Source organism: Eurosta solidaginis, chromosome 5 (assembly GCF_040869045.1).
Source record: "Eurosta solidaginis isolate ZX-2024a chromosome 5, ASM4086904v1, whole genome shotgun sequence".
NCBI lineage: Eukaryota > Metazoa > Arthropoda > Insecta > Diptera > Tephritidae > Eurosta > Eurosta solidaginis.
In genome coordinates, this window is record NC_090323.1 from 91548540 (window position 1) to 91572494 (window position 23955).

Genomic DNA, 23955 nt, shown 5'->3' on the forward strand with positions numbered 1-23955 from the left:
GTGTTACGTTTAGCTTTTCATTTAAAATCCAAATAAATATTTTTCTTATTTAAAATATAGTTCAACTTAAAAATACAACAAATTCATTTTAAGTGTGAATAATTTAGATATATGCATATTTTAGATATTTACATTAAAAAATATTTACAAAAATTCGTTTTACTTCATTCATTATGTTAAAATACATTTATCTATTAATACATTTCATTTTTCTATTGACTAGTGTTACGTTTTGCTTTTCATTTAAAATCCAAATAAATATTTTTCTTATTTAAAATATAGTTCAACTTAAAAATACAACAAATTCATTTTAAGTGTGAATAATTTAGATATATGCATATTTTAGATATTTACATTAAAAAATATTTACAAAAATTCGTTTTACTTCATTCATTATGTTAAAATACATTTATCTATTAATACATTTCATTTTTCTATTGACTAGTGTTACGTTTTGCTTTTCATTTAAAATCCAAATAAATATTTTTCTTATTTAAAATATAGTTCAACTTAAAAATACAACAAATTCATTTTAAGTGTGAATAATTTAGATATATGCATATTTTAGATATTTACATTAAAAAATATTTACAAAAATTCGTTTTACTTCATTCATTATGTTAAAATACATTTATCTATTAATACATTTCATTTTTCTATTGACTAGTGTTACGTTTTGCTTTTCATTTAAAATCCAAATAAATATTTTTCTTATTTAAAATATAGTTCAACTTAATAATACAACAAATTCATTTTAAGTATGAATAATTTAGATATATGCATATTTAAGATATTTACATTAAAAAATATTTACAAAAATTCGTTTTACTTCATTCATTATGTTAAAATACATTTATCTATTAATACATTTCATTTTTCTATTGACTAGTGTTACGTTTTGCTTTTCATTTAAAATTCAAATAAATATGTTTCTTATTTAAAATATAGATTAGATATCATTCTTTCAATTAAATTTAATAATATAAAATTTAATAAAATAAAAAAAAATAAAAACTAAATAATTTTACTTTCAAAATTTAGTTTTAATAATTTAAGAACAGTTGCAAGTTTTTAAAAAATAAATATATAAAACTATAAACATAGTTAAGCTCGAAAAAAACTTATGAAATTTGTTCAAATATATTATCCACTGACTTTGTATTGGGTATTTATAAGTAAGAAAAGTGTTTAACATAGGAAAGGAGTTCTGATGAGAATTCAAATAGAACGCTTTGTCGCATGCTTCGCTTGGACTTGGCATAAGTTGATCATAATTCAATATTCAACGAACTTTGTACAGCAAAATTTATATCGAAGAAAGCGAGGGATGCTACAAAACATTCTATGTAAATCGGTATTGGGAATTGGAGGTTATTAACAAAAGAACAATATTATCATAAATGGTGGACTTGACTATTTATTATATTATAAATAATTTAACGTAATATTCGGAATCGGAAGTTTGAAAAAAAAAAAAAAAACAAAACAAAGTATAAAAAGAAAAAGTGGATTTCACAACTTATTGTTAGTTAACTATACTAATCTTAAAGTAAATAATATAAAGTAAAGAAATATTAGGAAGTTATTTACACAGTTAAAGAATAAAAAATATTTTTGTCTAATAACAGCAACTATCGCCACTTTTATTCATTTGTCGTCAGTTCAGCAGGTGATTTCATTTAATACTTTGTATATTTTACTCTCATTTACGCCATAGTGAATGCGATAGTCGCTGTTATTACACAAAAAATTGCTATGCATTAAAAATTAAATAGTAGTCAGCAATTTAACCCCAGATTTTTTTTTTCGTCTGACATGCTTAAATCTATTGCGACTTAAAAGTACATAATGCCTAATAGCTAAAATCTTATCACTATGTATACTTGCGAATGCCCCTATTGATTATTAAAAAAGCAAATATTAATATTTAGCGACAAAAAATTACTAATTTCAAATATGTTGATACCTACCCAGAACTATATCTACGACCTTTAGACTTGTAAAGGATTTCTTCCCTAATCCGCCGTAGCAGTTATACTCCCACGCCAACTCGTCAGTAAAGAGTGACTGCATGACACTCTCGATTGAGCCTTTTGTGCCTTTTAGCCGAAAAATGATGGCCGACTATAAAATTATAAGATTATATATATATATATATATATATATATATTCAATTGAAGAGTGCTTTATTTATATATTAGATCTAGTAAAAATAGGGGCATACCATAGCATCAGCGTGAGCCTTATTGGTAAGGCACTCTTCCACCTTCAGCAAAGTTTCTTCTGATGACATAGGGAGCAAACTTTGTAAAAAGGTTTGTTCCTCGCTGCACACGTCTCCGGAGATACGGCCGATGCTTCTTTGCGTTTTGGCGGAAAGCACCTTAACCTCACGCAGAACTTGGCCTTGAGTCTGCACCTCTGCACGTTCGGGCATCTAAAATTTAAGTTGAGTTTCATTAAACTAAAATTTGACTTATGGACAAATCAGGATAGCGGTAGACCAAAGCATTAAATCAAACACCAAAGATTTATCAATTGGTTGTGAATTAATGCCAGCACTACCACTCTATGGACTGAATTTATTAAAAAAAAACCCACCTTGTCGGCAATCACTTTTTCTAAAGCGGCTAGTCGTTTCAACATTTCTTCCTGCCGGGCCTCTATCCTTGAAACTGCAGCCAAAAGGCGTTCCATTTGAGTGACCTCTTCAAAGTCACTCTTTTCAGCCAGTGGTTGGGTGGCAGCACGTTCGTAAAATGTTTGGGAAGTTTTAAAGCGTCGTGATACTAAAAAACAAGAAGCATACAATTATAAAGAATTTAATGAGAATAATCATTATGATAGGCAGAACTAAGAATAAAAAAATTGCATTACCATTTGCCTGACTGGTTCCCGGCTCCTCTTCCTCGACAAAATTTGAATCCATATTTGACCTATGAAAAATTATAAAATAGATTATGTAATAATGGCACTAAAATAAATTTATTACCTACTGGGATTGCAAAATACTTAAAGTCTAGGTCTTCCTTACTTATGCTATAAATGCTCTCATCTATAATCTGACCTACTAAAATACCTAATCCAGATGAGGAAACAATGGGCTCTCTAAAAACGTCTGCAACTTGTGTCAAAATTACAACATTAAAAGTGTTTCCTTCGCTCTGTTGGTTGACTATTTTTAGGGAACCCATTTTACTGCTATGGCGGCCACCGTGGTGTGATGGTAGCGTGCTCCGCCTATCACACCGTATGCCCTGGGTTCAACTCCCGGGCAAAGCAACATCAAAATTTTAGAAATAAGGTTTTTCAATTAGAAGAAAATTTTTCTAAGCGGGGTCGCCCCTCGGCAGTGTTTGGCAAGCGCTCCGGGTGTATTTCTGCCATGAAAAGCTCTCAGTGAAAACTCATCTGCCTTGCAGATGCCGTTCGGAGTCGGCATAAAACATGTAGGTCCCCTCCGGCCAATTTGTAGGGAAAATCAAGAGGAGCACGACGCAAATTGGAAGAGAAGCTCGGCCTTAGATCTCTTCGGAGGTTATCGCGCCTTACATTTATTTTTTTTTTTTTTTTTTTATTTTACTGCTATAAAAAAAACTATCCCTGTCTTTGGTAGAACTTATAACAAATTTATCCATACTTGAAATTTTGCTGAAATCCGTAAAATTGCGCCTTTCTTCAATTCTTAAAAATAATTGCTGCAGTATATTATTTGGACTATTAATCATTTTCTTAATATATTGCATATAATTTTCGAATTTATATGCTGAAAAGTTATCTAGTGGACCGAACTGTTTAACGCAATCAGTTAAATGTAAAAGCCCGTGAACATTAAAACTAACAAAATCCGCACCGTATAATTCAGCAAACACTCTAACAAATTCTTCTAACATTTCATTCGCGACATTGGATTCTACTCTACAAGACTTCTCACAAGAGAGAAGTCTAATACCGCAATGTAATAGCAAAAAGTGAGAATACAGGTTGTCTGGAATGCAGTCTTTTAAAACGAACAAGCCTGAATACAATAAAAATTGGCGGTATTCTGTTGACTTCCAGTTTTTTACTTGATCTAAATCTCGGCTGCGTCTAGGGAATTCAGAGGGAACGTAACTGTTGAGAAACTTCAATTTTGCATTCATTCTTGTTACGTTCCCTCTTGTTACAAGCTTTTCAAGTAGTTTCTTCATTACTCCTAAGTCCACTAAATGCATAGGTTCTAAAGGGAACTGAGAAACCATGTCAATATTTACGGATTCTAACACATTTTCATTATCCCTAAATTGATCTAAATGATGTTGCATATCTACTCTATTCTTAAAAGAAATATCTGTTCTGGGTTCTGCTACAACTTGAGAAAAGCTCATCCTAGCTCCGAACCTCTGACCTACTTGTTCACATTTAGGGCAGCTTCTTGCCCCCGTGTGCGACTTGACACCAGTTACAAAAGATCGTGCTGGTGAATCGCAAGTGAAAAGCCTTATATCAAATTCTTTTAAAACTTCAGCGGATCCTACCTTTACTCCGTTCTGACGTAAATTATTTACTTCTGCGCAAAATTCCAATAAAAAACTATTTACGTCCGGCGGCTTACTCATTCCTGAGTAGCAAGCCATGAAAAAGGGCCTTGATTTGGGAAACTCTACTACGTGACCTAAAATTGGCCATAATGCCCTATTAGAACTTTTGAAAATTTTCAGTCCGTCTATGCCTACATCTATGGAAATCCGTTCCAAGTCTTGTAAAAAATTAAATTCTTCAAATGCGAAATTGTACTGTATTCCCAAATACAATAGCTCCCCCTCGGGAAAAGGTCTAATATAAACTGCTTCCCTACTTGTTCCCATAACTGTTCGAGCATCTAACGGTAGTCCTTTGAGTCCGGCGCCCTCCAAGGAACGTAGAAGGTCGGTAAGGCTGATTTGAGTTGTTTTTTGCCGGATCGCCCAACCTTTCAACGCTGATCGTATTCTGTCTGTGAGGCTTAATGTCTCCTCCAAACTTTCTACCAACTCATCGTCGTCAAATAAAAACCTCTCACTGTCGCTATCGCTATCGATATATTCTTCGTCAATATTTAAGTCAAAAGTAGTGGGCTCCGCATTGGGAAGTGGCTCATCATCGCTTGCTACTCTGAGAATAAAAGTATCCCTGCTAGTAGATGGTATATCATCACTGCCTACTTTGGAAGATTCGTTAAGGCCTATATGTGCTTCCCTACTAGTTGATGGTATATCATCACTAACTACTCTAGAAGAGTCGTTGAGCCTACGAAACTTGTTTACAGTTTCATCATAAACTGCCTTCTCCTTCCTCAAAAGTTTGTTAAATGTTTTCCTATTCATGTTTGTTTTAATGATAAATAGCTAATAGTTATATAAAAAAGATAAAAATAACTATGATTATAATAATGAAAATAAAACTAGTAATATTATTAATAATAATGATAAGAATAAAATAACAAATATAATAATGGCTAATATAATAATATTTGTAATAAAAATTGAAAACGTGGTGTATGTCCTTTATAATTGACCCATAAATGAACTGCAAATAAGAAAATTAAAAGAAAAAATTAGTAAAATTTACAAATAAAACAGAAACAAACACATAATGAAAGCTACAGATGAATTAAAATAAGGTCAGGAAGTCTAAGTTGGGGGAAACTGAACATTTTATACCAAGCCGATTTTAGGCACAAAAAAAAAACTGAAATTGTTCAATAATATACTACTTACGGTCTAATTCTGATAGTAATCGGTAACATAGCAATGCATAGTTTCGCGATTGAAATAAAATTAAAAATTAAATAAATGCTTCTAAACTACACCGGGTACTCCAATGCTTACCCAAGGCGTCCTGTCCCAGGGCAACAACAGCGTCCTCACCTACCACAACTCAGGCGTAGTCACCCGTCACTTACCCCTAGCGTGCTGACGCCTCCCCCGCTGCCCTTCAGAATTCTGCCGTTAAACTGTAATAGATAACTGTGAAGATCACTGAGATAGTCGATTTCATGAAGCGGTACAACATCTGCATTGCTGCGATTCAAGAGACTAAACTAACAGCAAGATCTGCATTGCAAACCTGTCTTGTGTATAATGTCCACAGAAAAGATCGCGAGAGCGGAAATGGAGGCGGCCTTGCGTTTGTCATACACCACTCTGCGCAATATCATCTGTTTGATTCCGACATCGACTGCAAAGACAGTGTCTTAGAACGTCATGGCCTATCTGTCCGGTCAGGCGATACAAACCTAGAAATCACCAACATCTACATCCCCCATAAAATAAAATGATAAAGTTTCCATCGCCTTTAGCAATGCGCAAGCGTTTTCTGTGGGCATTTAGTAATGCATCTTTCTGTAGGCAAGGTTATAGACGTCGTGCAAGCTGACGGACGCATTAACAAAAACAAGACTCACCCATTACCATCACCTCCACAAGGCCAAGCCCTCTAAATCAATAGGCCCAGGCGAAATAGTCATACCCGTGCAAAAAACCTTCGCGCTGAAAAAATAAACAACATAACGCACGTTTTCAACCTCTCGCTGAGGTCCTTAGTCGTTCCCGAACAATGGAAAATTGATAGGATATTTCCACCACTAAAGCCTGGGAAACCAGCAAACGAAGGCGAGTCATATCGACCGTTCTCACTCTTTTCGTCAGTCTTTGCAAAGCCACCCATAAATATTACTTCCTCAAAAAGCATAACACTACCCGCGTTAAACGCCATAAACACTCAGATAAGTTACGGACTGAACCAGGAAAAACCGCAGCATAGGATGGTGCTCGTGGCACTTGACCTGTCCAAAGCTTTTGATACAGTGAACCACGACATGCTACTCGAACACATAGAAGGTCCACACCTTCCCCTTTGACTTTACAGGAACAAAACCGGTAAACAGGTGGTGGGGTTGATGGTGGTGTCGTATCCCCGCTTATGTTTAATTTATACATACCAAAGCTCCCTTACACACCGTATCTTATGCCTACGACCTGGAACCATTACCGACTAATTCCTAGGCCACTCTGTTTACGACGTGGAAGAAATAGATGACACATTGGAATGGGGTGAAGCACTAGTAACACAACAAAATAAAACCGAATATCACGATCGCAATGTTGAAATAGTGTCCAACAATGGTTTAGAGATAGAAACTATATTCGCGAAAACACCTTTCAACACAACTTTCTTTTTCTGTGTACACAGGAAATAATTTTTTGTACAAAAGGATTTTGCACGGATTAAATTTTGATTGCACCCCATTGGGACCGGCCAGCGTCCTTTGACACCCTTCCCGATATTATTGGACGCGTATAAAGAGTGTCATGCTTTCGTATAGAATTGCCATCATTTGAACGCCTCAAACATTTTTTCCCGTTTTCGGACTCGCATTCTGGGTCCTAGACGCATATTTTGGTAATTCTATACGACAGTATGACACTGCTAATACGCGTCCAAAAATATCGAGAGAGGTGTGAAACGACTCGTCTTAACATCAGTACTAATAATCCGCAACCGGAAAATAAAAATTTTAACTCGTTCAAAAGATATTAACGAAACCCCGAAAAATGTCCCGAGGGTCCCTCAGAAACCGGGGGTGGTATCCATAGTATTTCTCCGCAGAACACCTTTCTGCGTTGGCGGCCTTCGGCTGCGCTTATAAAAAATTACCCTGGATGGGTCCAACACCGGTTTGGAGACCAAAAATAAAACGCGCAAAACACTTATGTTCACATTTTTTTTTGTGGGTAGAATAACATTACAACACCCACATGAAAATCGCAAACTTCAACTGCAAATATATCCGGACAGAGATTAAATTTTTCTTTTCCGCCTTCGGATTATTATTGTCGAGGTCAATAAGCGTCTTTTGACACGTCTCCCGATATTTTTGGAACCGTATTAGCAGTGTCATGCGGTCGTATAGAATTACCCATCTTTTGATAAATCTCCCGACATTTTTGGACGTGTGTTTATAGTGTGATGGGTAGTTCTCGACAATAATCCGAAGGCGGAAAAAAAACATTTAATCTCTGTCCGGATATATTTGCAGTTGAAGTTGGCGATTTTCATGTGGGTGTTGTAATGTTATTCTACCCACAAAAAAAATTGTGAACATAGGTGTTTTGCGCGTTTTAGTTTTGGTCTCCAAACCGGTGTTGGACCTACCCAACGTACTTTTTTATAAGCGCGGCCGAAGGCCGCCAACGCAGAAAGGTGTTCTGCGCAGAAATACTATGGATTCCACCCCCGGTTACGATTACCTATAGGCTCATCTTCATCAATACCGTATCCTTTTCATCAGCTTCTAGTACGGTTACTTCACTTATTTCCTCGATGATTAAACTGCAGATTATTTAGACGCGTATAACAATCGCCATAGGTATTCACTGGGAATCCGTCATGAGGCTGCACTGCAATTGTTGTAAATTTGGTCAGCTTTTTGGGTAAACCGGGTATGACGAACAAACCGTAGCTAGATCCATTCTGCATCTTTTTTAGGCAATTCCGACAAATCGAATTTATTGTACACATTTTTTCTTCCTTCATTGTGCATTAATTGTTATTAATTTTTACTTCTATTTATTTACAAATACACTATCTTTGCAAAATTTTCTGCGCTGTCAATAACGTCAATATCGCACGAACTTAAGTCAAAGAATAATAAGGAAAAAACAGATGTTGCGATGTTGCGAGTTACCAGAGAACTGCTATTTGGAACAGTTGCCTATAATATTACCTATGCAAGGTTCAGTTGGTCTTTCTTATACATACATATATTAAAATATCATTTGTAAAGATATGAGCGGTTGACTTTCAATAGAAATTTTACGTGACCCACGCTTTTTTTTATGTTTGACCAATGCCCTTGATTGATGAGGAATGTGATGACTAGTACCTACCTAATTACTTCCTAGGTAATTCTTTACGACAGCATGACTCTGCTAATACGTGTCCAAAAATATCGAGAGAGGTATCAAACGACACGTCTTGACATCAGTATTGATAATCAGAAGGCGGAGAAGGTATAGTCTAGTTGATGGGTCGACTGCTAATACGCGTCCAAAAATATCGAGAGAGGTGTCCAGCGACGCGTCTTGACATCAGTATTAATAATCCGCAGGTGGAAAATAAAAATTTTAACTCGTTCAAAAGATATTAACGAAAAACCGAAAAAAGACCCGCTGGTACCTCCGAACCCGTGGATGGAATCCACAGTATTTTTGCGCAGAACACCTTTCTGCGTTGGCGGCCTTCGGCCGCGCTTATAAAAAATTACCCTGGGTGGGTCGAACACCGGTTTGGTGGGTACAACATTTTGATGTTTTTGGGTACAACAAAAACATCAAAATAACAACCACATGAACATTTTCAATTTTGTTTGCAAATATCTCTGGAAAGAAATAAAATTTTCTATTTCCGCTTCCGGTCCAGGGTCAAAAGCGTGTTTTGGACACCTCTCCCGATATTTTTGAACGAGTTTTAGTTAAAGTAAAGAATTGTGTTGTGTGCTAAAGTAATGAATTACCGCCGATATGATCTGGCAAAGTTGATTTTGCGTAATTGATCAGCTGATTTTTGTTTACTTTTTACCAAGATACAATGTGCAACTCATTGCAGTCTCCCGGGCTAATAAATAAATAAATTAACAATTGAACAAACTAGTTTCGCTAAAACTAAGAAAAAAATTAGATGAATTTTATTCAGTTTATTGAAAATCCAAAAAATATGCTATCGAAAACTAAAATAAAATTAAAGAAAAAAAAAACTTTTTTAAAAATAAGCTTTTATTATTTTGGTTAATAAAATTAACTAAAAAGTAAACAATAAATTGACTCTAAAGAAATATAACACTTTATAAGTTCATTGTAAGCTTAAACGATAATTAGGCTTTTTCGTCTGCGACAAAAAAAATCTATATTTTTATTAATTATATATTTTTAACATTAAAACTTTACACCTAAATTATTAAATCTTACAGTTTATATCACAGTCCTAATTGTTCTAATAAAAAGCGTGTTAAATTTTGATGGTATAATTAAGAACATTTAGGATCTCATTTTCTTGCTATCGCAATGTAACACGCTTTTATTAGAACAATTAGGACTGTGATATAAACTGTAAGATTTAATAATTTAGGTGTAAAGTTTTAATGTTAAAAATATATAATTAATAAAAATATAGATTTTTTTTGTCGCAGACGAAAAAGCCTAATTATCGTTTAAGCTTACAATGAACTTATAAAGTGTTATATTTCTTTAGAGTCAATTTATTGTTTACTTTTTAGTTAATTTTATTAACCAAAATAATAAAAGCTTATTTTTAAAAAAGTTTTTTTTTTTCTTTAATTTTATTTTAGTTTTCGATAGCATATTTTTTGGATTTTCAATAAACTGAATAAAATTCATCTAATTTTTTTCTTAGTTTTAGCGAAACTAGTTTGTTCAATTGTTAATTTATTTATTTATTAGCCCGGGAGACTGCAATGAGTTGCACATTGTATCTTGGTAAAAAGTAAACAAAAATCAGCTGATCAATTACGCAAAATCAACTTTGCCAGATCATATCGGCGGTAATTCATTACTTTAGCACACAACACAATTCTTTACTTTAACTAAAACTCGTTCAAAAATATCGGGAGAGGTGTCCAAAACACGCTTTTGACCCTGGACCGGAAGCGGAAATAGAAAATTTTATTTCTTTCCAGAGATATTTGCAAACAAAATTGAAAATGTTCATGTGGTTGTTATTTTGATGTTTTTGTTGTACCCAAAAACATCAAAATGTTGTACCCACCAAACCGGTGTTCGACCCACCCAGGGTAATTTTTTATAAGCGCGGCCGAAGGCCGCCAACGCAGAAAGGTGTTCTGCGCAAAAATACTGTGGATTCCACCCCCGGGTTCGGAGGTACCAGCGGGTCTTTTCTCGGTTTTTCGTTAATATCTTTTGAACGAGTTAAAATTTTTATTTTCCACCTGCGGATTATTAATACTGATGTCAAGACGCGTCGCTGGACACCTCTCTCGATATTTTTGGACGCGTATTAGTAGTCGACCCATCAACTAGACTATACCTTCTCCGCCTTCTGATTATCAATACTGATGTCAAGACGTGTCGTTTGATACCTCTCTCGATATTTTTGGACACGTATTAGCAGAGTCATGCTGTCGTAAAGAATTACCTAGGAAGTAATTAGGTAGGTACTAGTCATCACATTCCTCATCAATCAAGGGCATTGGTCAAACATAAAAAAAAAGCGTGTGTCACGTAAAATTTCTATTGAAAGTCAACCGCTCATATCTTTACAAATGATATTTTAATATATGTATGTATAAGAAAGACCAACTGAACCTTGCATAGGTAATATTATAGGCAACTGTTCCAAATAGCAGTTCTCTGGTAACTCGCAACATCGCAACATCTGTTTTTTCCTTATTATTCTTTGACTTAAGTTCGTGCGATATTGACGTTATTGACAGCGCAGAAAATTTTGCAAAGATAGCGTATTTGTAAATAAATAGAAGTCAAAATTAATAACAATTAATGCACAATGAAGGAAGAAAAAATGTGTACCATAAATTCGATTTGTCGGAATTGCCTAAAAAAGATGCAGAATGGATCTAGCTACGGTTTGTTCGTCATACCCGGTTTACCCAAAAAGCTGACCAAATTTACAACAATTGCAGTGCAGCCTCATGACGGATTCCCAGTGAATACCTGTGGCGATTGTTATACGCGTCTAAATAATCTGCAGTTTAATCATCGAGGAAATAAGTGAAGTAACCGTACTAGAAGCTGATGAAAAGGATACGGTATTGATGAAGATGAGCCTATAGGTAATCGTAACCGGGGGTGGAATCCATAGTATTTCTGCGCAGAACACCTTTCTGCGTTGGCGGCCTTCGGCCGCGCTTATAAAAAAGTACGTTGGGTAGGTCCAACACCGGTTTGGAGACCAAAACTAAAACGCGCAAAACACCTATGTTCACAATTTTTTTTGTGGGTAGAATAACATTACAACACCCACATGAAAATCGCCAACTTCAACTGCAAATATATCCGGACAGAGATTAAATGTTTCTTTTCCGCCTTCGGATTATTGTCGAGAACTACCCATCACACTATAAACACACGTCCAAAAAAGTCGGGAGATTTATCAAAAGATGGGTAATTCTATACGACCGCATGATACTGCTAATACGGGTCCAAAAATATCGGGAGACATGTCAAAAGACGCTTATTGACCTCGACAATAATAATACGAAGGCGGAAAAGAAAAATTTAATCTCTGTCCGGATATATTTGCAGTTGAAGTTGGCGATTTTCATGTGGGTGTTGTAATGTTATTCTACCCACAAAAAAAAATGTGAACATAAGTGTTTTGCGCGTTTTATTTTTGGTCTCCAAACCGGTGTTGGACCCACCCAGGGTAATTTTTTATAAGCGCAGCCGAAGGCCGCCAACGCAGAAAGATGTTCTGCGGAGAAATACTATGGATACCACCCCCGGTTTCTGAGGGACCCTCGGGACATTTTTCGGGTTTTCGTTAATATCTTTTGAACGAGTTAAAATTTTTATTTTCCGGTTGCGGATTATTAGTACTGATGTTAAGACGAGTCGTTTCACACCTCTCTCGATATTTTTGGACGCGTATTAGCAGTGTCATACTGTCGTATAGAATTACCAAAATATGCGTCTAGGACCCAGAATGCGAATCCGAAAACGGGAAAAAATTTTTGAGGCGTTCAAATGATGGCAATTCTATACGAAAGCATGACACTCTTAATACACGTCCAATAATATCGGGAAGGATGTCAAAAGACACTGGCCGGTCCCCTGTTGTTGTTGTTGTTGTAGCGATAAGGTTGCTCCACGAAGGCTTTGGGGAGTGTTATCGATGTGATGGTCCTTTGCCGGATACAGATCCGGTACGCTCCGGTACCACGGCACCATTAAGGCGCTAGCCCGACCATCTCGAGAACGATTTATGTGGCCACATTAAACCTTCAGGTCATTCCCTCCCTCCCCACCCGCAAGTTCCAAGATGGGCTTGGGGTCGCCAGAGCCTCGTCTGTTAGTGAAACAGGATTCGCCACGGATAGGTGAGGTTGACAATTGGGTTTGGAGAAGCTATATATTGCGCAGGCAACCTGAAGGGTTGCGCTACACAGCCCCTTGAATATGGTATTTTAGTCGCCTCTTACGACAGGAATACCTACCGCGGGTATATTCTGATCCCCTAACCCGCTGGGGGCCGGTCCCCTAATGGGGTGCAATCAAAATTTAATCCGTGCAAAATGCCTTTGTACACAAAATTGTTTCCTGTGTACAAAAACATTACAACAACCACACAAAAAATTGCAATTTCTTTTGCAAGTATCTCTTCACAGACTAAAAATTTGTGTTTTCATATTCGCGTTTCCGGGTCCAAAACGCATATTTTGATACATCTCCCGATATTTTTATACGTTTATATAGAGTTTTGTTGTTGTTGTTGTAGCAGTGATTTATTTAGAGTGAATAGAATTACCTAAATTAATTAACATACATGTCTTTAAATATGTCCACATTCTTTTTCTTTGCCAACAGGATCATAAACAAATGGCACCATAGTATCCGCTTGTTACCCCAAGCAAACCAACACTTTCGAGGGTGGTATAAAAAGGCGAGCGTTTGCTTTCGTATTAAATAAGCGGAACATAATAACTATTTATTTCACATTTATATAAAAAAAATTTTTTTTTTTCTTTAGCTCACAACTGCTAAAACTAGTCATAAAATATCTGGAGAGGTGTCAAGAGGGCGTCTTTGAATCAGGACAACGAATACAAAAACGGAAATTGAAAATTTTATATCTCTGCAGAGATATTTTTAGTTGAAGTTGGCGTTTTTCATGTGATTATTGTATTGTTGTTGTTCACAGGAAAACATTTTGTATACGAAGGTAATTTGCACTGATTTAATTTTGATTCCACCTCCTTGGTGGTATATTTTTATCAGCGCGGCCGAAGGCCAAAATTCTATGCATCACACCGCCGGTTTCGCAGGGATCGGGGATCATTTTTCGTGTTTCCGTTAATACATTTTGGGTAACTGCAAATATCTCTCCACAGATATAAAATTTTCAATTTCCACTTTCAGATTCGTTGTTCTGAGTCCAAAGCTCTTTTATTGACACCTCTCCGAATAAATTTTGACTAGTTTTAGCAGTTGTGAGCTAAAGAAAAGAATTACCAGCAAATATTGTGCCATCAAACACTTCAACTAATTTGGCTATCACCATAATACCTGTATTTACTCAGAACCATTCATATTATGACAATACCAAACAATATTCCTGATCTCGGTCAGGTCCATAATATGTAACACTGATTTGGTATCTTCATAATAAGGGCAAGTTCTGCAATATATTTCCAAATTTGCACTCCTACAACAACAAAAAAGTTAGTTATACTAAAATAACTAAACATTTACTTACCTCAGATAATCAAACTTTGAAGTGGCGTCTTGGAGAAGCCCTTTTGTGACTGATGAAAGCTGGTTTATTACGTTGGAGGTTTTTTTTTTGAACGTTCACTTTTCTGTTATATTTTTATTTTTTTTATTTTTAATGTCCTTACTCACTTGAGCACTTCTAAAATTCAATTTTTATTAAATTATTTTGAAATTAGACCCGTTTTGCTTAAAAAATTTTCAAAAATGGTGGCGAAATGTGTAGTATCTTATTGTTTCATTCCCACATCATACTACTGTTTCATTCGCACTTCTTAGAAATTTACCACAATTATGAAAAATGTCCCACAAATGTGAGTTGGTGTTAGTTGTGTCCAAAAAGAAGTTGAGATAGTATTGGTTTTTGAGGTGAAAATAGCAAAATGTGGTTAGCCATGGTTAGCAGGGATGCAGTTGGCACTGTTGAGAAAAAATATGGATGAATGAACACACGTAAAAGTGAAAGATTTTTTTTACCATCTCTTGTTACTTTACACATTAGACATTGGAAACGACGAGCAGCATCCACAAGTTGCATATGAGCCTTGCAACGATTACATCTAATTGCACCCAATTCACCAAAATATACAATGGGTGGCTCATATTCACCCTCAACCGTGCGTGCCATTGGTGAGTGTAATGGACAAAGCTGTTGTTTTAAATAAATCAGCTGTTGCAGGTATGCAATACAAAAACGACCTGCAAAGAAGAAAGATCAATGTAATTGCCAAACAAAACATTAATTTGGATTATCGATACCTAACGTAACGTGGCGAGGAGTTACCCTGATCTACCACATATTTTGTGGTCGCCAATGGTGGTAATAAACCCTGTTCATTAGTAATAAAAGCACCACCAGCGCTATTATGATTTTCAATTATAACGCTTATCGGATTTGACATCTGATCGGTATCTAAACGGCGTTGGGCTTGATCATACTGTTGCGGCTGTTGATATTTACCAGTAACAGGTGCAGTTGGTTGATAAAGAAAATAACACAAAAATAATCATCAGCAAATTTGTAAATTATTAGTTGTATTAGTATACATTATAACCTGGACGTCCGGACGTGTCCGGGTATTGGGGGTTGACCCGGCTTGGGTGGTTGACTGAGCATTGGCGTCTGTCCAGGTTGTGTTGGTGACATCATTTGACCCATGTAACCACGTGGTGCACCTGGTTGTTGTAGAGGATAACCTGGATGTTGAGGTTGTGGTGGATAGCCCGGATTTTGTGGCATTGGCAGATAGCCAGCCTGGGGAGTTTCTTGCTGCTGCTATCGTGGAATTGCATACCCCGGTTGCGGTTGTGGTATATACCTTGGTATAACTCCATAACTGGATGTTGTGTCATGGCCCCACCTGGTCCAGTTGATGCGGGCGGCATACCTGGAGGACCATGTTTCTCATGGCCACCAAATGGCTGGTGCATACGGTGTTGAGGTGGCATTTGACCGGATTGTGACTGCATTAGACCAGACTGTCGTGGCATTGGACACGATTGCGGTGGCATTTGCTATTCACCTGTGTGCTGGTATGGAGCTGCAACACCGCATGCACTTGATGTTGGTGGTGTAGCTGAAACTGGTGGTTGACCAGTCTAGAAAAATATCAAAATTTATTAAACACAAAGTATGAGGCAAGCCAGGTATATTTGCCCTATTTATAGTCATCTGATTGGAACCACCAGGTAAAGCTTTCCCTGGCGGTGTCGTTGCTGGAAGCGATGGCAAATCCATGGAAGTTGGCGCATTGGTTTGAAGCGGCGGTTTAGCTGTTTCACCATATTGAACAGATATAAAGTTATTGTTCGGTTGTTGTTGTTGCTTGTTGTTTTAATTGTACTTAATTTAATGCTCCCAAATTAGCACACGCCTGCAGCTCAATTCGCGGAAAATGGCGGACCCTATGAATATAGTAGGTGCGAGAGAGCACGATACATTGTGGCAAAGCTAAATTTGTCAACATGCTATTTCATTTGGAGAATTTTCCATTCCAAATCCTCAACCTGTCAAAAATTCGTGTGGCTGTGTGCGTTTTTGGTCACACGATTTTTGCAGATTTACTTGTACTGCAAACGTAATAAATTTTGATTGCTTCATTTTTCGTACAAGTTTCCTAAAAAAAATATGTTGTCTGCTAAATTGTATCTTTAATCTTTTGCGGAATACTAAGTTACGTTAATATGTTTGTCTAAAAATTCTGATAGCGGCTTATATACCCTGTAAAATTCGTGTGACCAAAAACACACACAGCCACACGAATTTTTGACAGGGGTGACGATTCGGAATGAAAAACTGTGCAAATGAAATAGCATGTCGACAGTTTTTGCTTTCCCACAATGTATCGTGCTCTCTCGCACCTATTATTTTCATAGGGATAGCAAAATACGTCATTTGTGCGTGCAAAAAAATCCGCCATTTCTAATTCAGCAGAGACAGCAAGACATTTGGCGGTGGAAAATTTTTTCATTGTTGCGAATTTTAAATGAAATATCTCCGGAAAGGATTACAATTTTTAGTAAAGCACACTTTATAGTAAAGTACAAGGTTAATTGGTAAGTATATATATATATAAACCTATGTATATGTATACGTATATGCGCTTGTGGTGGCGGCTGCGCTGCTGTGGTTCTGACACTACCAATTGTTGTATATTTTATGTTGTAGGGCATAAGGAAGGCCTAGGCAATATCCACACAGAATCGATACACGCATTTTCCAGTACGCGCCTGGTAAACCCTGTTAACATTATATTGTGTCCTACTCTTGCGGAAGAAGAAAGCACACTACCAAGGGAGATACGAGTCGCCTTGGCCCAACTTCCTTCTGGATACTGTAACAGGTAAAGCTATTAGGAGTGATACAGCTATCAGAACAAGAAGCAACAAGTGGTATAGTTCCTATAAAACTTCTAGAATTTTTCAAAAGGATTGAGTAATTTATAACAAGCAAGTTGAGCTTCTTGTAATACTATGGACTCATTCAATCTATGTTAGGTCCTCAGGGGTGGTCTAGTTCAACCAAAGCTAACCTAACTCTTTCCTTGAAAGCGGATTATTTCTTCTGTTCTCGTCCATACCAAACCTATCAAGTTTAGTGAATGAGCAGAATTTGCCGGTTATCTAGACCGAAAATGTTGATGTAGTTCAGCATATGCTAGAAACTGCACGCTCTAATAAAATATTGCTCCAAAGCGGCAAAGGCTTTGTATTATATTCCCCTGTATTTCACTAAAAATTAAATCTAACACTCTCTTATGTTATTAAAACATGAAAAACTTACAGAACTCCATTAATAGGAAATATAATGTGTTCACATCAGAGAACAATAATTTCTTAGTTAAAAGCTTCCCATTTCGCAATTATCCGAATCCTGTTTCTTTAGCAGTCGAGGCTCTGGCTGCTTCGGACAGTGTCTTTATCGCTACAACAACAACCACTGACACTTAAAACCACCACTTTCAATAGTAGCACTAAATTCTGGCTCAGAGTACCTACATACATATATCTTTAATATCTATATATATCAAACAGTAAACAAATGAACACTTGGTTGGGAATATTTCAAGTTTATCCAACGAAAGAGGGATATTACAGGATAATTATAAGAATTTTGACCTGAATACATCTTATAGCAGGATCTATAACTTAGATTTTATAGAAAAGATGAAAAACGTAAATGACACTGCGCATTTTAAAGGGTTGATAAGCGAGGCGAATCCTGTTACAAACATGAATGCATCATACACATATTAAGCCGGCGAGGCTCTGGCCTGCCAAAACACTGCTTTTACAACCGATATGGACTGTCTTCTTTTTCTCCAGAATGCCACCTACACAATGAGATGAGATTACACCCCATTAGGGACAGACATGAAATGGTGCACAAAGAGTTTCTGTTGAATACCCTATAGGATGGGGAGAAGCACTGCAACAACAACAACACCAATGGAGGCACGAGTCACACTGCCCAACATCGTTCTGGATACTGTAACAAGTTAAACTCTTACATGTACAGAATCAGCCCTAATATATGTCCTGCATGCGATGTGTCCCCACATAACACCAACCATCTTTTCAGTTGTCCCACCACCTTTGTTGAAAGTGCTAGTTTCCTTTGACTCCCGATAACGGACTTTGATGACAATTTGTGAGTGGTCGCATCCATTGAATGGTGGACGGGGCACATTTAACACAACAATAACTTCTATCAATTTTTTTTACTGTGTATTGTTTATAGTATGTTATAAATAGATACATTAGCGGTCTATAGTGCGAGTAAAGTTTAGGTAATAGTCTAGTTGAGTGGTCGACTGCTAATACGCCTCAAAAAATATCGAGAGAGGTATCAAAAGATGCGTATTAATCTCGAGAACAGTAATCCGAAGGCGGAAAAGAAAAATTTTATCTCTGTCCGGAGATATTTGCATTTGGCGATTTTCATGTGATTGTTGTTGTGTTGGGTACCCGCAAAAAAAATTGTGAACATAAGTGTTTTGTGCGGATATAGTTTTGGTCTCCAAAAATACTATGGATCGCACCCCCGGTTTCGGAGGCACCCGCTGGTCTTTTTTCGGTTTTTGGTAATATCTTTTGAACGAGTTAAAATTTTTATTTTCTGCCATCGGACTATTAATACTGATGTCAAGACGTGTCGTTTGATACCTCTCTCGATATTTTTTGACGCGTATTAGCAGTCGACCCCTCAACTAGACTATTACCAAAGTTCATTGTCGTACAGAAATTAGACTAATTCGAAACAATGGGCGCGTACAAACGATATTACACAAATAATATTCATGTTTTTAAAACTGAATTGCATAAAAACTTTATTGTTCGGTCGCTAGAACAAGTTGCCATACGGCGTCTATAATAATCGAATGCGATATCATGGATAACATCCTTATGACCCGCTGATATTAATTCTACTTCAAACATTTCGCAAACTGTAATTGGAAAACAATCAGAGCGCACTATTTACCAGTATAAATAAAGAATAAAACGGTTGCTCTGGAAACGGATTTTGGCAAACATAGCAAGAATTTAACAAGGATGTTACAAGTCGTAACGTGATTGTTTCGTTACTACGGGCATATGGGCATCGTAGTATATATGGCGAGCTCAATATGAATTCGCCAAACGGGAACTTTGATTTTTTCCAGTTCTCCATGTCATAAAATTTTCATTATTATTGGCGCATAGTCATACTCGAAATAAAGTAGGGGTAATTCTATACGACGGCATGACACTCTTAATACACGTCCAAATATATAAATAGGGGTGTCGCAAGACGCGTACTGACCAAGACCACAATAATCCGAAGGCGAAAAATAAAACTTTTAGCTCGTTCAAAAGTATTCTAAATAAAACTTCCCATTTTATTTATCATGAAAAACAAATTTAACTCGAAGCAGTGCTACAGCAACAACAACAATTCAACTCGAATTGGCCGCCAGAAAATTGCGGCGTGTGCTATCCCGCCGTCTTCTTCTTATTATGCACCCCTGTTGATGTTGCTGTGGCACCAATTCATTACTCATTTCAGGGAATACCACGTGAAATGCAATATATTTTATCTCTTAATTTCGAACAAATTCGCAATAATAACTAAACTTTTCAATTTTCTAAACAAATAAGAAATGCGTAACGAAATTTCATTTGACAAAGCAGCTGACTTAGTAAATTGGAAATTCCTATTCCCCAATTAAGTTTTAAATTATATCGATTAGAATAACAACAAGTGTATTACGCTTAGCTACCTTTTGAATCCCTGTAAGACCGATTTTGATTCCCCTGATGTTACCAAAGGGCTCCAGCGAGCCCAAGTGGGGTGGCTAAAACCGTTTAAACGGTTAACGGTGGAGAACGATGTGATAAGATGCGAGTCACTCTAGCTCAACTTCGTTCTGGATACTGTAACAGGTTAAACTCTTACCTATCCAGAATCAACCCCAAAATACAAAATGTATGCCCCGCTTGCAATGTGTCCCCACATGACACCAACCATCTCTTTAATTGTAATGTGGAACCAACGCCTCTAACACCCCTTTCATTATGGTCCACCCCTGTTGAAACAGCATGTTTCCTTGGGCTCACGTTAGAGGATATTGATGACAATTTGTGATCGGTCGCACCTATTGGATGGGGCGAAGCACTTCTACAACACCATGATGATTAGCTTTGCAGGGAATTAAATTCAGACATTGCAGCATACAAGCAACGCCTTATGACGCTGCCAAAGGCTGTTTGAAGTCGACAAAAAGATGGAGCGTATTCTTTTCTTCTGGTAGTGTATTATGAAACTATGGTAGATAATAGATTTTCCAGGTCTGAAGCCGCACTAATAAAGTCCAATCAGTTTATCATTTCTTTTTGTAGGAGCGCTCTTGTAACGTTTTATAATAAATAGGGGCGCTTGAATAGTAAATACTTTTGTGAGTGAAAACTTAATTTATTAACTTAAAACAATAAATACAGATATACATACATCAGATTGCATTAATGTAGATATCCAATTCTTGAATTCAATTCTGGTCGCGTTCCATTTTTGATTGTGTGTCGTTCCATTAAAAATAAATACAAGGAAAGATAATCTTCCAAGAGACTTTAGGCCGATTCTCTTCTGATTTGCGTTGTTGTTGTTGTTGTAGCGATAAGGTTAATCCCCGAAGGCTTTGGGGAGTGTTATCGATGTGATGGTCCTTTGCCGGATACAGATCCGGTACGCTCCGGTAACACAGCACCATTAAGGTGCTAGCCCGGCTTCAACCCAGGATCTTTGGTGTGGTTGGGCGGTGCACGCTACCACCAATGTAACCTAAGTCCATCATAAACTAACGCTTGGAAATTCAAGTTATTTGTTTTCGAGCTGTTCATTAGATATATGTACAGGAAAACTGAAAATATTTGCCAAATAAAACTTTGAAGCACATTGCAGAGAAAAAATAAATAAAAGTTAAACCATATGTACCTACCATAAAACAGATTATTTGACTGAGCACTTTAACATATAATCTGGATCTAAATCAATAGCTTGACCAAAGTCTTCATCGTTTACAAAGATTTCTAGCCTATTAAACTCATATTTAAATGGATTATGTACTTATAAAAGTACACTTTTTTTCTCTGGAACTGTTATTGATACATGACCATATATATTGATTGTGTGTCACTCCATTAAAAATAAATACAAGGAAAGATAATCTTCCAAGATAGTTTAGGCCGATTCTCTTCTGATTTGCGTTGTTGTTGTTGTTGTAGCGATAAGGTTACTCTCCGAAAGCTTTGGGGAGTGTTATCGATGTGATGGTCCTTTGCCGGATACAGATCCGGTACGCTCCGGTAACACAGCACTATTAAGGTGCTAGCCCGACTTCAACGCAGGATCTTTGGTGCGGTTGGGCGGTGCACGCTACCACCAATGTCACCTAAGTCCATCATAAGCTAACGCTTGGAAATTCAAGTTATTTGTTTTCGAGCTGTTCATTAGATATATGTACAGGAAAACTGAAAATATTTGCCAAATAAAGCTTTGAAGCACACTGCAGAGAAAAAATAAATAAAAGTTAAACCATATGTACCTACCATAAAACAGATTATTTGACTGAGCACTTTAACATATAATCTGGATCTAAATCAATAGCGTGACCAAAGTCTTCATCGTTTACAAAGATTTCTAGCCTATTAAACTCATATTTAAATGGATTATGTACTCATAAAAGTAAACTTTTATTCTCTGGAACTGTCTATTGATACATGACCATATATATGGCCTGCACCTGTATGACAAAATTATTAATTGCCTTGCTGCCGAGCGATAGGAAAACTTTTCTTTTTGGGGAGTTGATGTTGATGGTCCTTTGCCGGATATTGATCCAGTACGTTCAATTCGGCCAAACGTACCCTCAGCGCAATCGAGTACATTAAGGCATCTGCAGTGGATTGCGCTTACATTACGTGTTTTGTTTAGTATGCAAGAGGCAGTGCCAAGGAAAGTAATTTTCAGATATTCTGCTGGGCAACTTGGTGGCGGAAGAGCTTCAAGATCGCTCTTTAATTTGCTAAGAAGCTGCGGAAATTTGCGACCACCCGAGTCTTGCCAATATATTCGCTGGGATTCAGCACCGCTTCGATCCATCCGTGAAAGAAATAAGAAAAGAAATTAATATGTATTTGCTCATATTAAATCAGCATACCTTCTCGTGACGCAAATGAAAGTTCGTGAGTGAACTTAGGTTTATCAGGTTGAACTTTTACCACCCCACATGACACCAACCAACCTTTTCGCTTCCCAAGGCAGTCGGTTCTATGTACCGGAGCGACTCGGGATTTTTCCCGACCAAGGACTGTCATTTCAGTGTGACCCCATTTAATTTGTTTCGTCCCTCCCACAAATTGTCATCCTCCCAGCAGCTCCTTGCAGCAGGACTGCTCCATACTCTCTTACTCCGGGAAGGCATCGAGTCCAATCCGGGTCCGTCTCCTGACCCCGGTCCTGAGAAATGGTTTTGCTGCATTTGCCAGAAAAGAATCTTTTTAGGACGGTCATACTCTGTGCAGTGTGTCTCGTGCAAGGGATGGTTGCATCGGACAGGTTGTTCTGGGCTTGATCCCAAAACCCGACGTCCACGTAACTTTTATAAATCTTTTGTGGCTCCTTGCTGCTCACGCCCAAGGGTGTCCCGTAGTCTACGCCTAAGCGTATCCCCACTACCTTCCAGCAGCTTCGCTGCTCAGCAACCCACAACAATTACCCGCTGCTGCTCGCGCCCCACGGCGCCAACAACTCAAACAGCTGATACCACTCATAACTACTACCTTCGTAGTAGAGCTAGTAGCAATGCTGAGCATCAGCCCCTGCCCCCGTCTTCTTCTCCCCCCCTCTTTTCTGGCAGCAATCGTGCAGGTCAGGGAAACAGACTCTTAGTCCCTGCCTCCGTTTGCACCGTCTGCCAGCACAGAATATATAGGTTTGCGACATCCGCTCAATGCAGCTCCTGCCTTGGGTGGTGCCACTTTCCTAGATGTTCTGGTCTCCGCGACGGCAACCCCTCGACGGGTTTCATCGCGCCATGTTGCCAGGTCGCAAACCCAAATCATCCGGGTACCCCAATGCTTGCCCAAGGACGCCCAGTCCCAAGGCCACAACAGCAATTGCGTCCTGGCCTTCCACAACCTAGGCGTAGTCACCCGTCACTTACCCCTAGAGTGGCGGCGTCACCCCTCATGCACTTCAGAATTCTGCAGTTCAACTGTAATGGACTAACTGGGAAGATTACGGAGATAGTCGATTTCATGAAGCGGCACAACATCCGCATTGCTGCGATTCAAGAGACTAAACTCACAGCAAGATCTGCATTGCAGACTTGCTCTGGTTATAATGTCCACAGGAAAGACCGCGAGAGCGGAAATGGAGGCGGCCTCGCGTTTATTATACACCACTCTGTGCAATATT

The 23955-nt window shown here is 37.5% G+C and overlaps 2 protein-coding genes and 2 long non-coding RNA genes across 4 annotated transcripts; all 4 read right to left on the reverse strand.

The window, feature by feature from the left end:
- Positions 1-1069: 1069 nt before the first annotated feature.
- LOC137252031 (uncharacterized) lies at positions 1070-3193 on the reverse strand. The gene is made up of 5 exons (XM_067787178.1): positions 2878-3193; positions 2602-2789; positions 2225-2437; positions 1971-2124; positions 1070-1895 (listed from the first exon to the last, which is right to left on the reverse strand). The coding sequence occupies exons 1-5, from the start codon at positions 2927-2929 to the stop codon at positions 1768-1770; spliced, it is 735 nt and encodes a 244-aa protein (XP_067643279.1). The 5' UTR covers positions 2930-3193; the 3' UTR covers positions 1070-1767.
- Positions 3194-3554: 361 nt separating this feature from the next.
- On the reverse strand, positions 3555-6151 carry LOC137254213 (uncharacterized). The gene has a single exon (XM_067791929.1). The coding sequence runs from the start codon at positions 5343-5345 to the stop codon at positions 3555-3557; it is 1791 nt and encodes a 596-aa protein (XP_067648030.1). The 5' UTR covers positions 5346-6151.
- An 8833-nt stretch (positions 6152-14984) lies between these two features.
- LOC137253681 (uncharacterized) lies at positions 14985-16380 on the reverse strand. The gene is made up of 3 exons (XR_010953863.1): positions 15549-16380; positions 15261-15448; positions 14985-15200 (listed from the first exon to the last, which is right to left on the reverse strand). It is a non-coding gene; the product is annotated as an uncharacterized lncRNA (long non-coding RNA).
- A 4551-nt stretch (positions 16381-20931) lies between these two features.
- On the reverse strand, positions 20932-22842 carry LOC137254539 (uncharacterized). The gene is made up of 3 exons (XR_010954023.1): positions 22082-22842; positions 21476-22007; positions 20932-21397 (listed from the first exon to the last, which is right to left on the reverse strand). It is a non-coding gene; the product is annotated as an uncharacterized lncRNA (long non-coding RNA).
- Between the last annotated feature and the right edge of the window lie 1113 nt (positions 22843-23955).

Excerpts from the sequence above, each read along its gene's own strand:
- LOC137252031 (XM_067787178.1), bottom strand. The coding sequence starts at position 2,929 with ATGGATTCAAATTTTGTCGAGGAAGAGGAGCCGGGAACCAGTCAGGCA. Across the intron at positions 2,790-2,877 it reads GGGAACCAGTCAGGCAAATG|TATCACGACGCTTTAAAACT; the intron begins GTAATGCAATTT and ends CTTGTTTTTTAG. Across the intron at positions 1,896-1,970 it reads GGTCGTAGATATAGTTCTGG|GGGCATTCGCAAGTATACAT; the intron begins GTAGGTATCAAC and ends AATAATCAATAG.
- LOC137254213 (XM_067791929.1), bottom strand. The coding sequence starts at position 5,345 with ATGAATAGGAAAACATTTAACAAACTTTTGAGGAAGGAGAAGGCAGTT.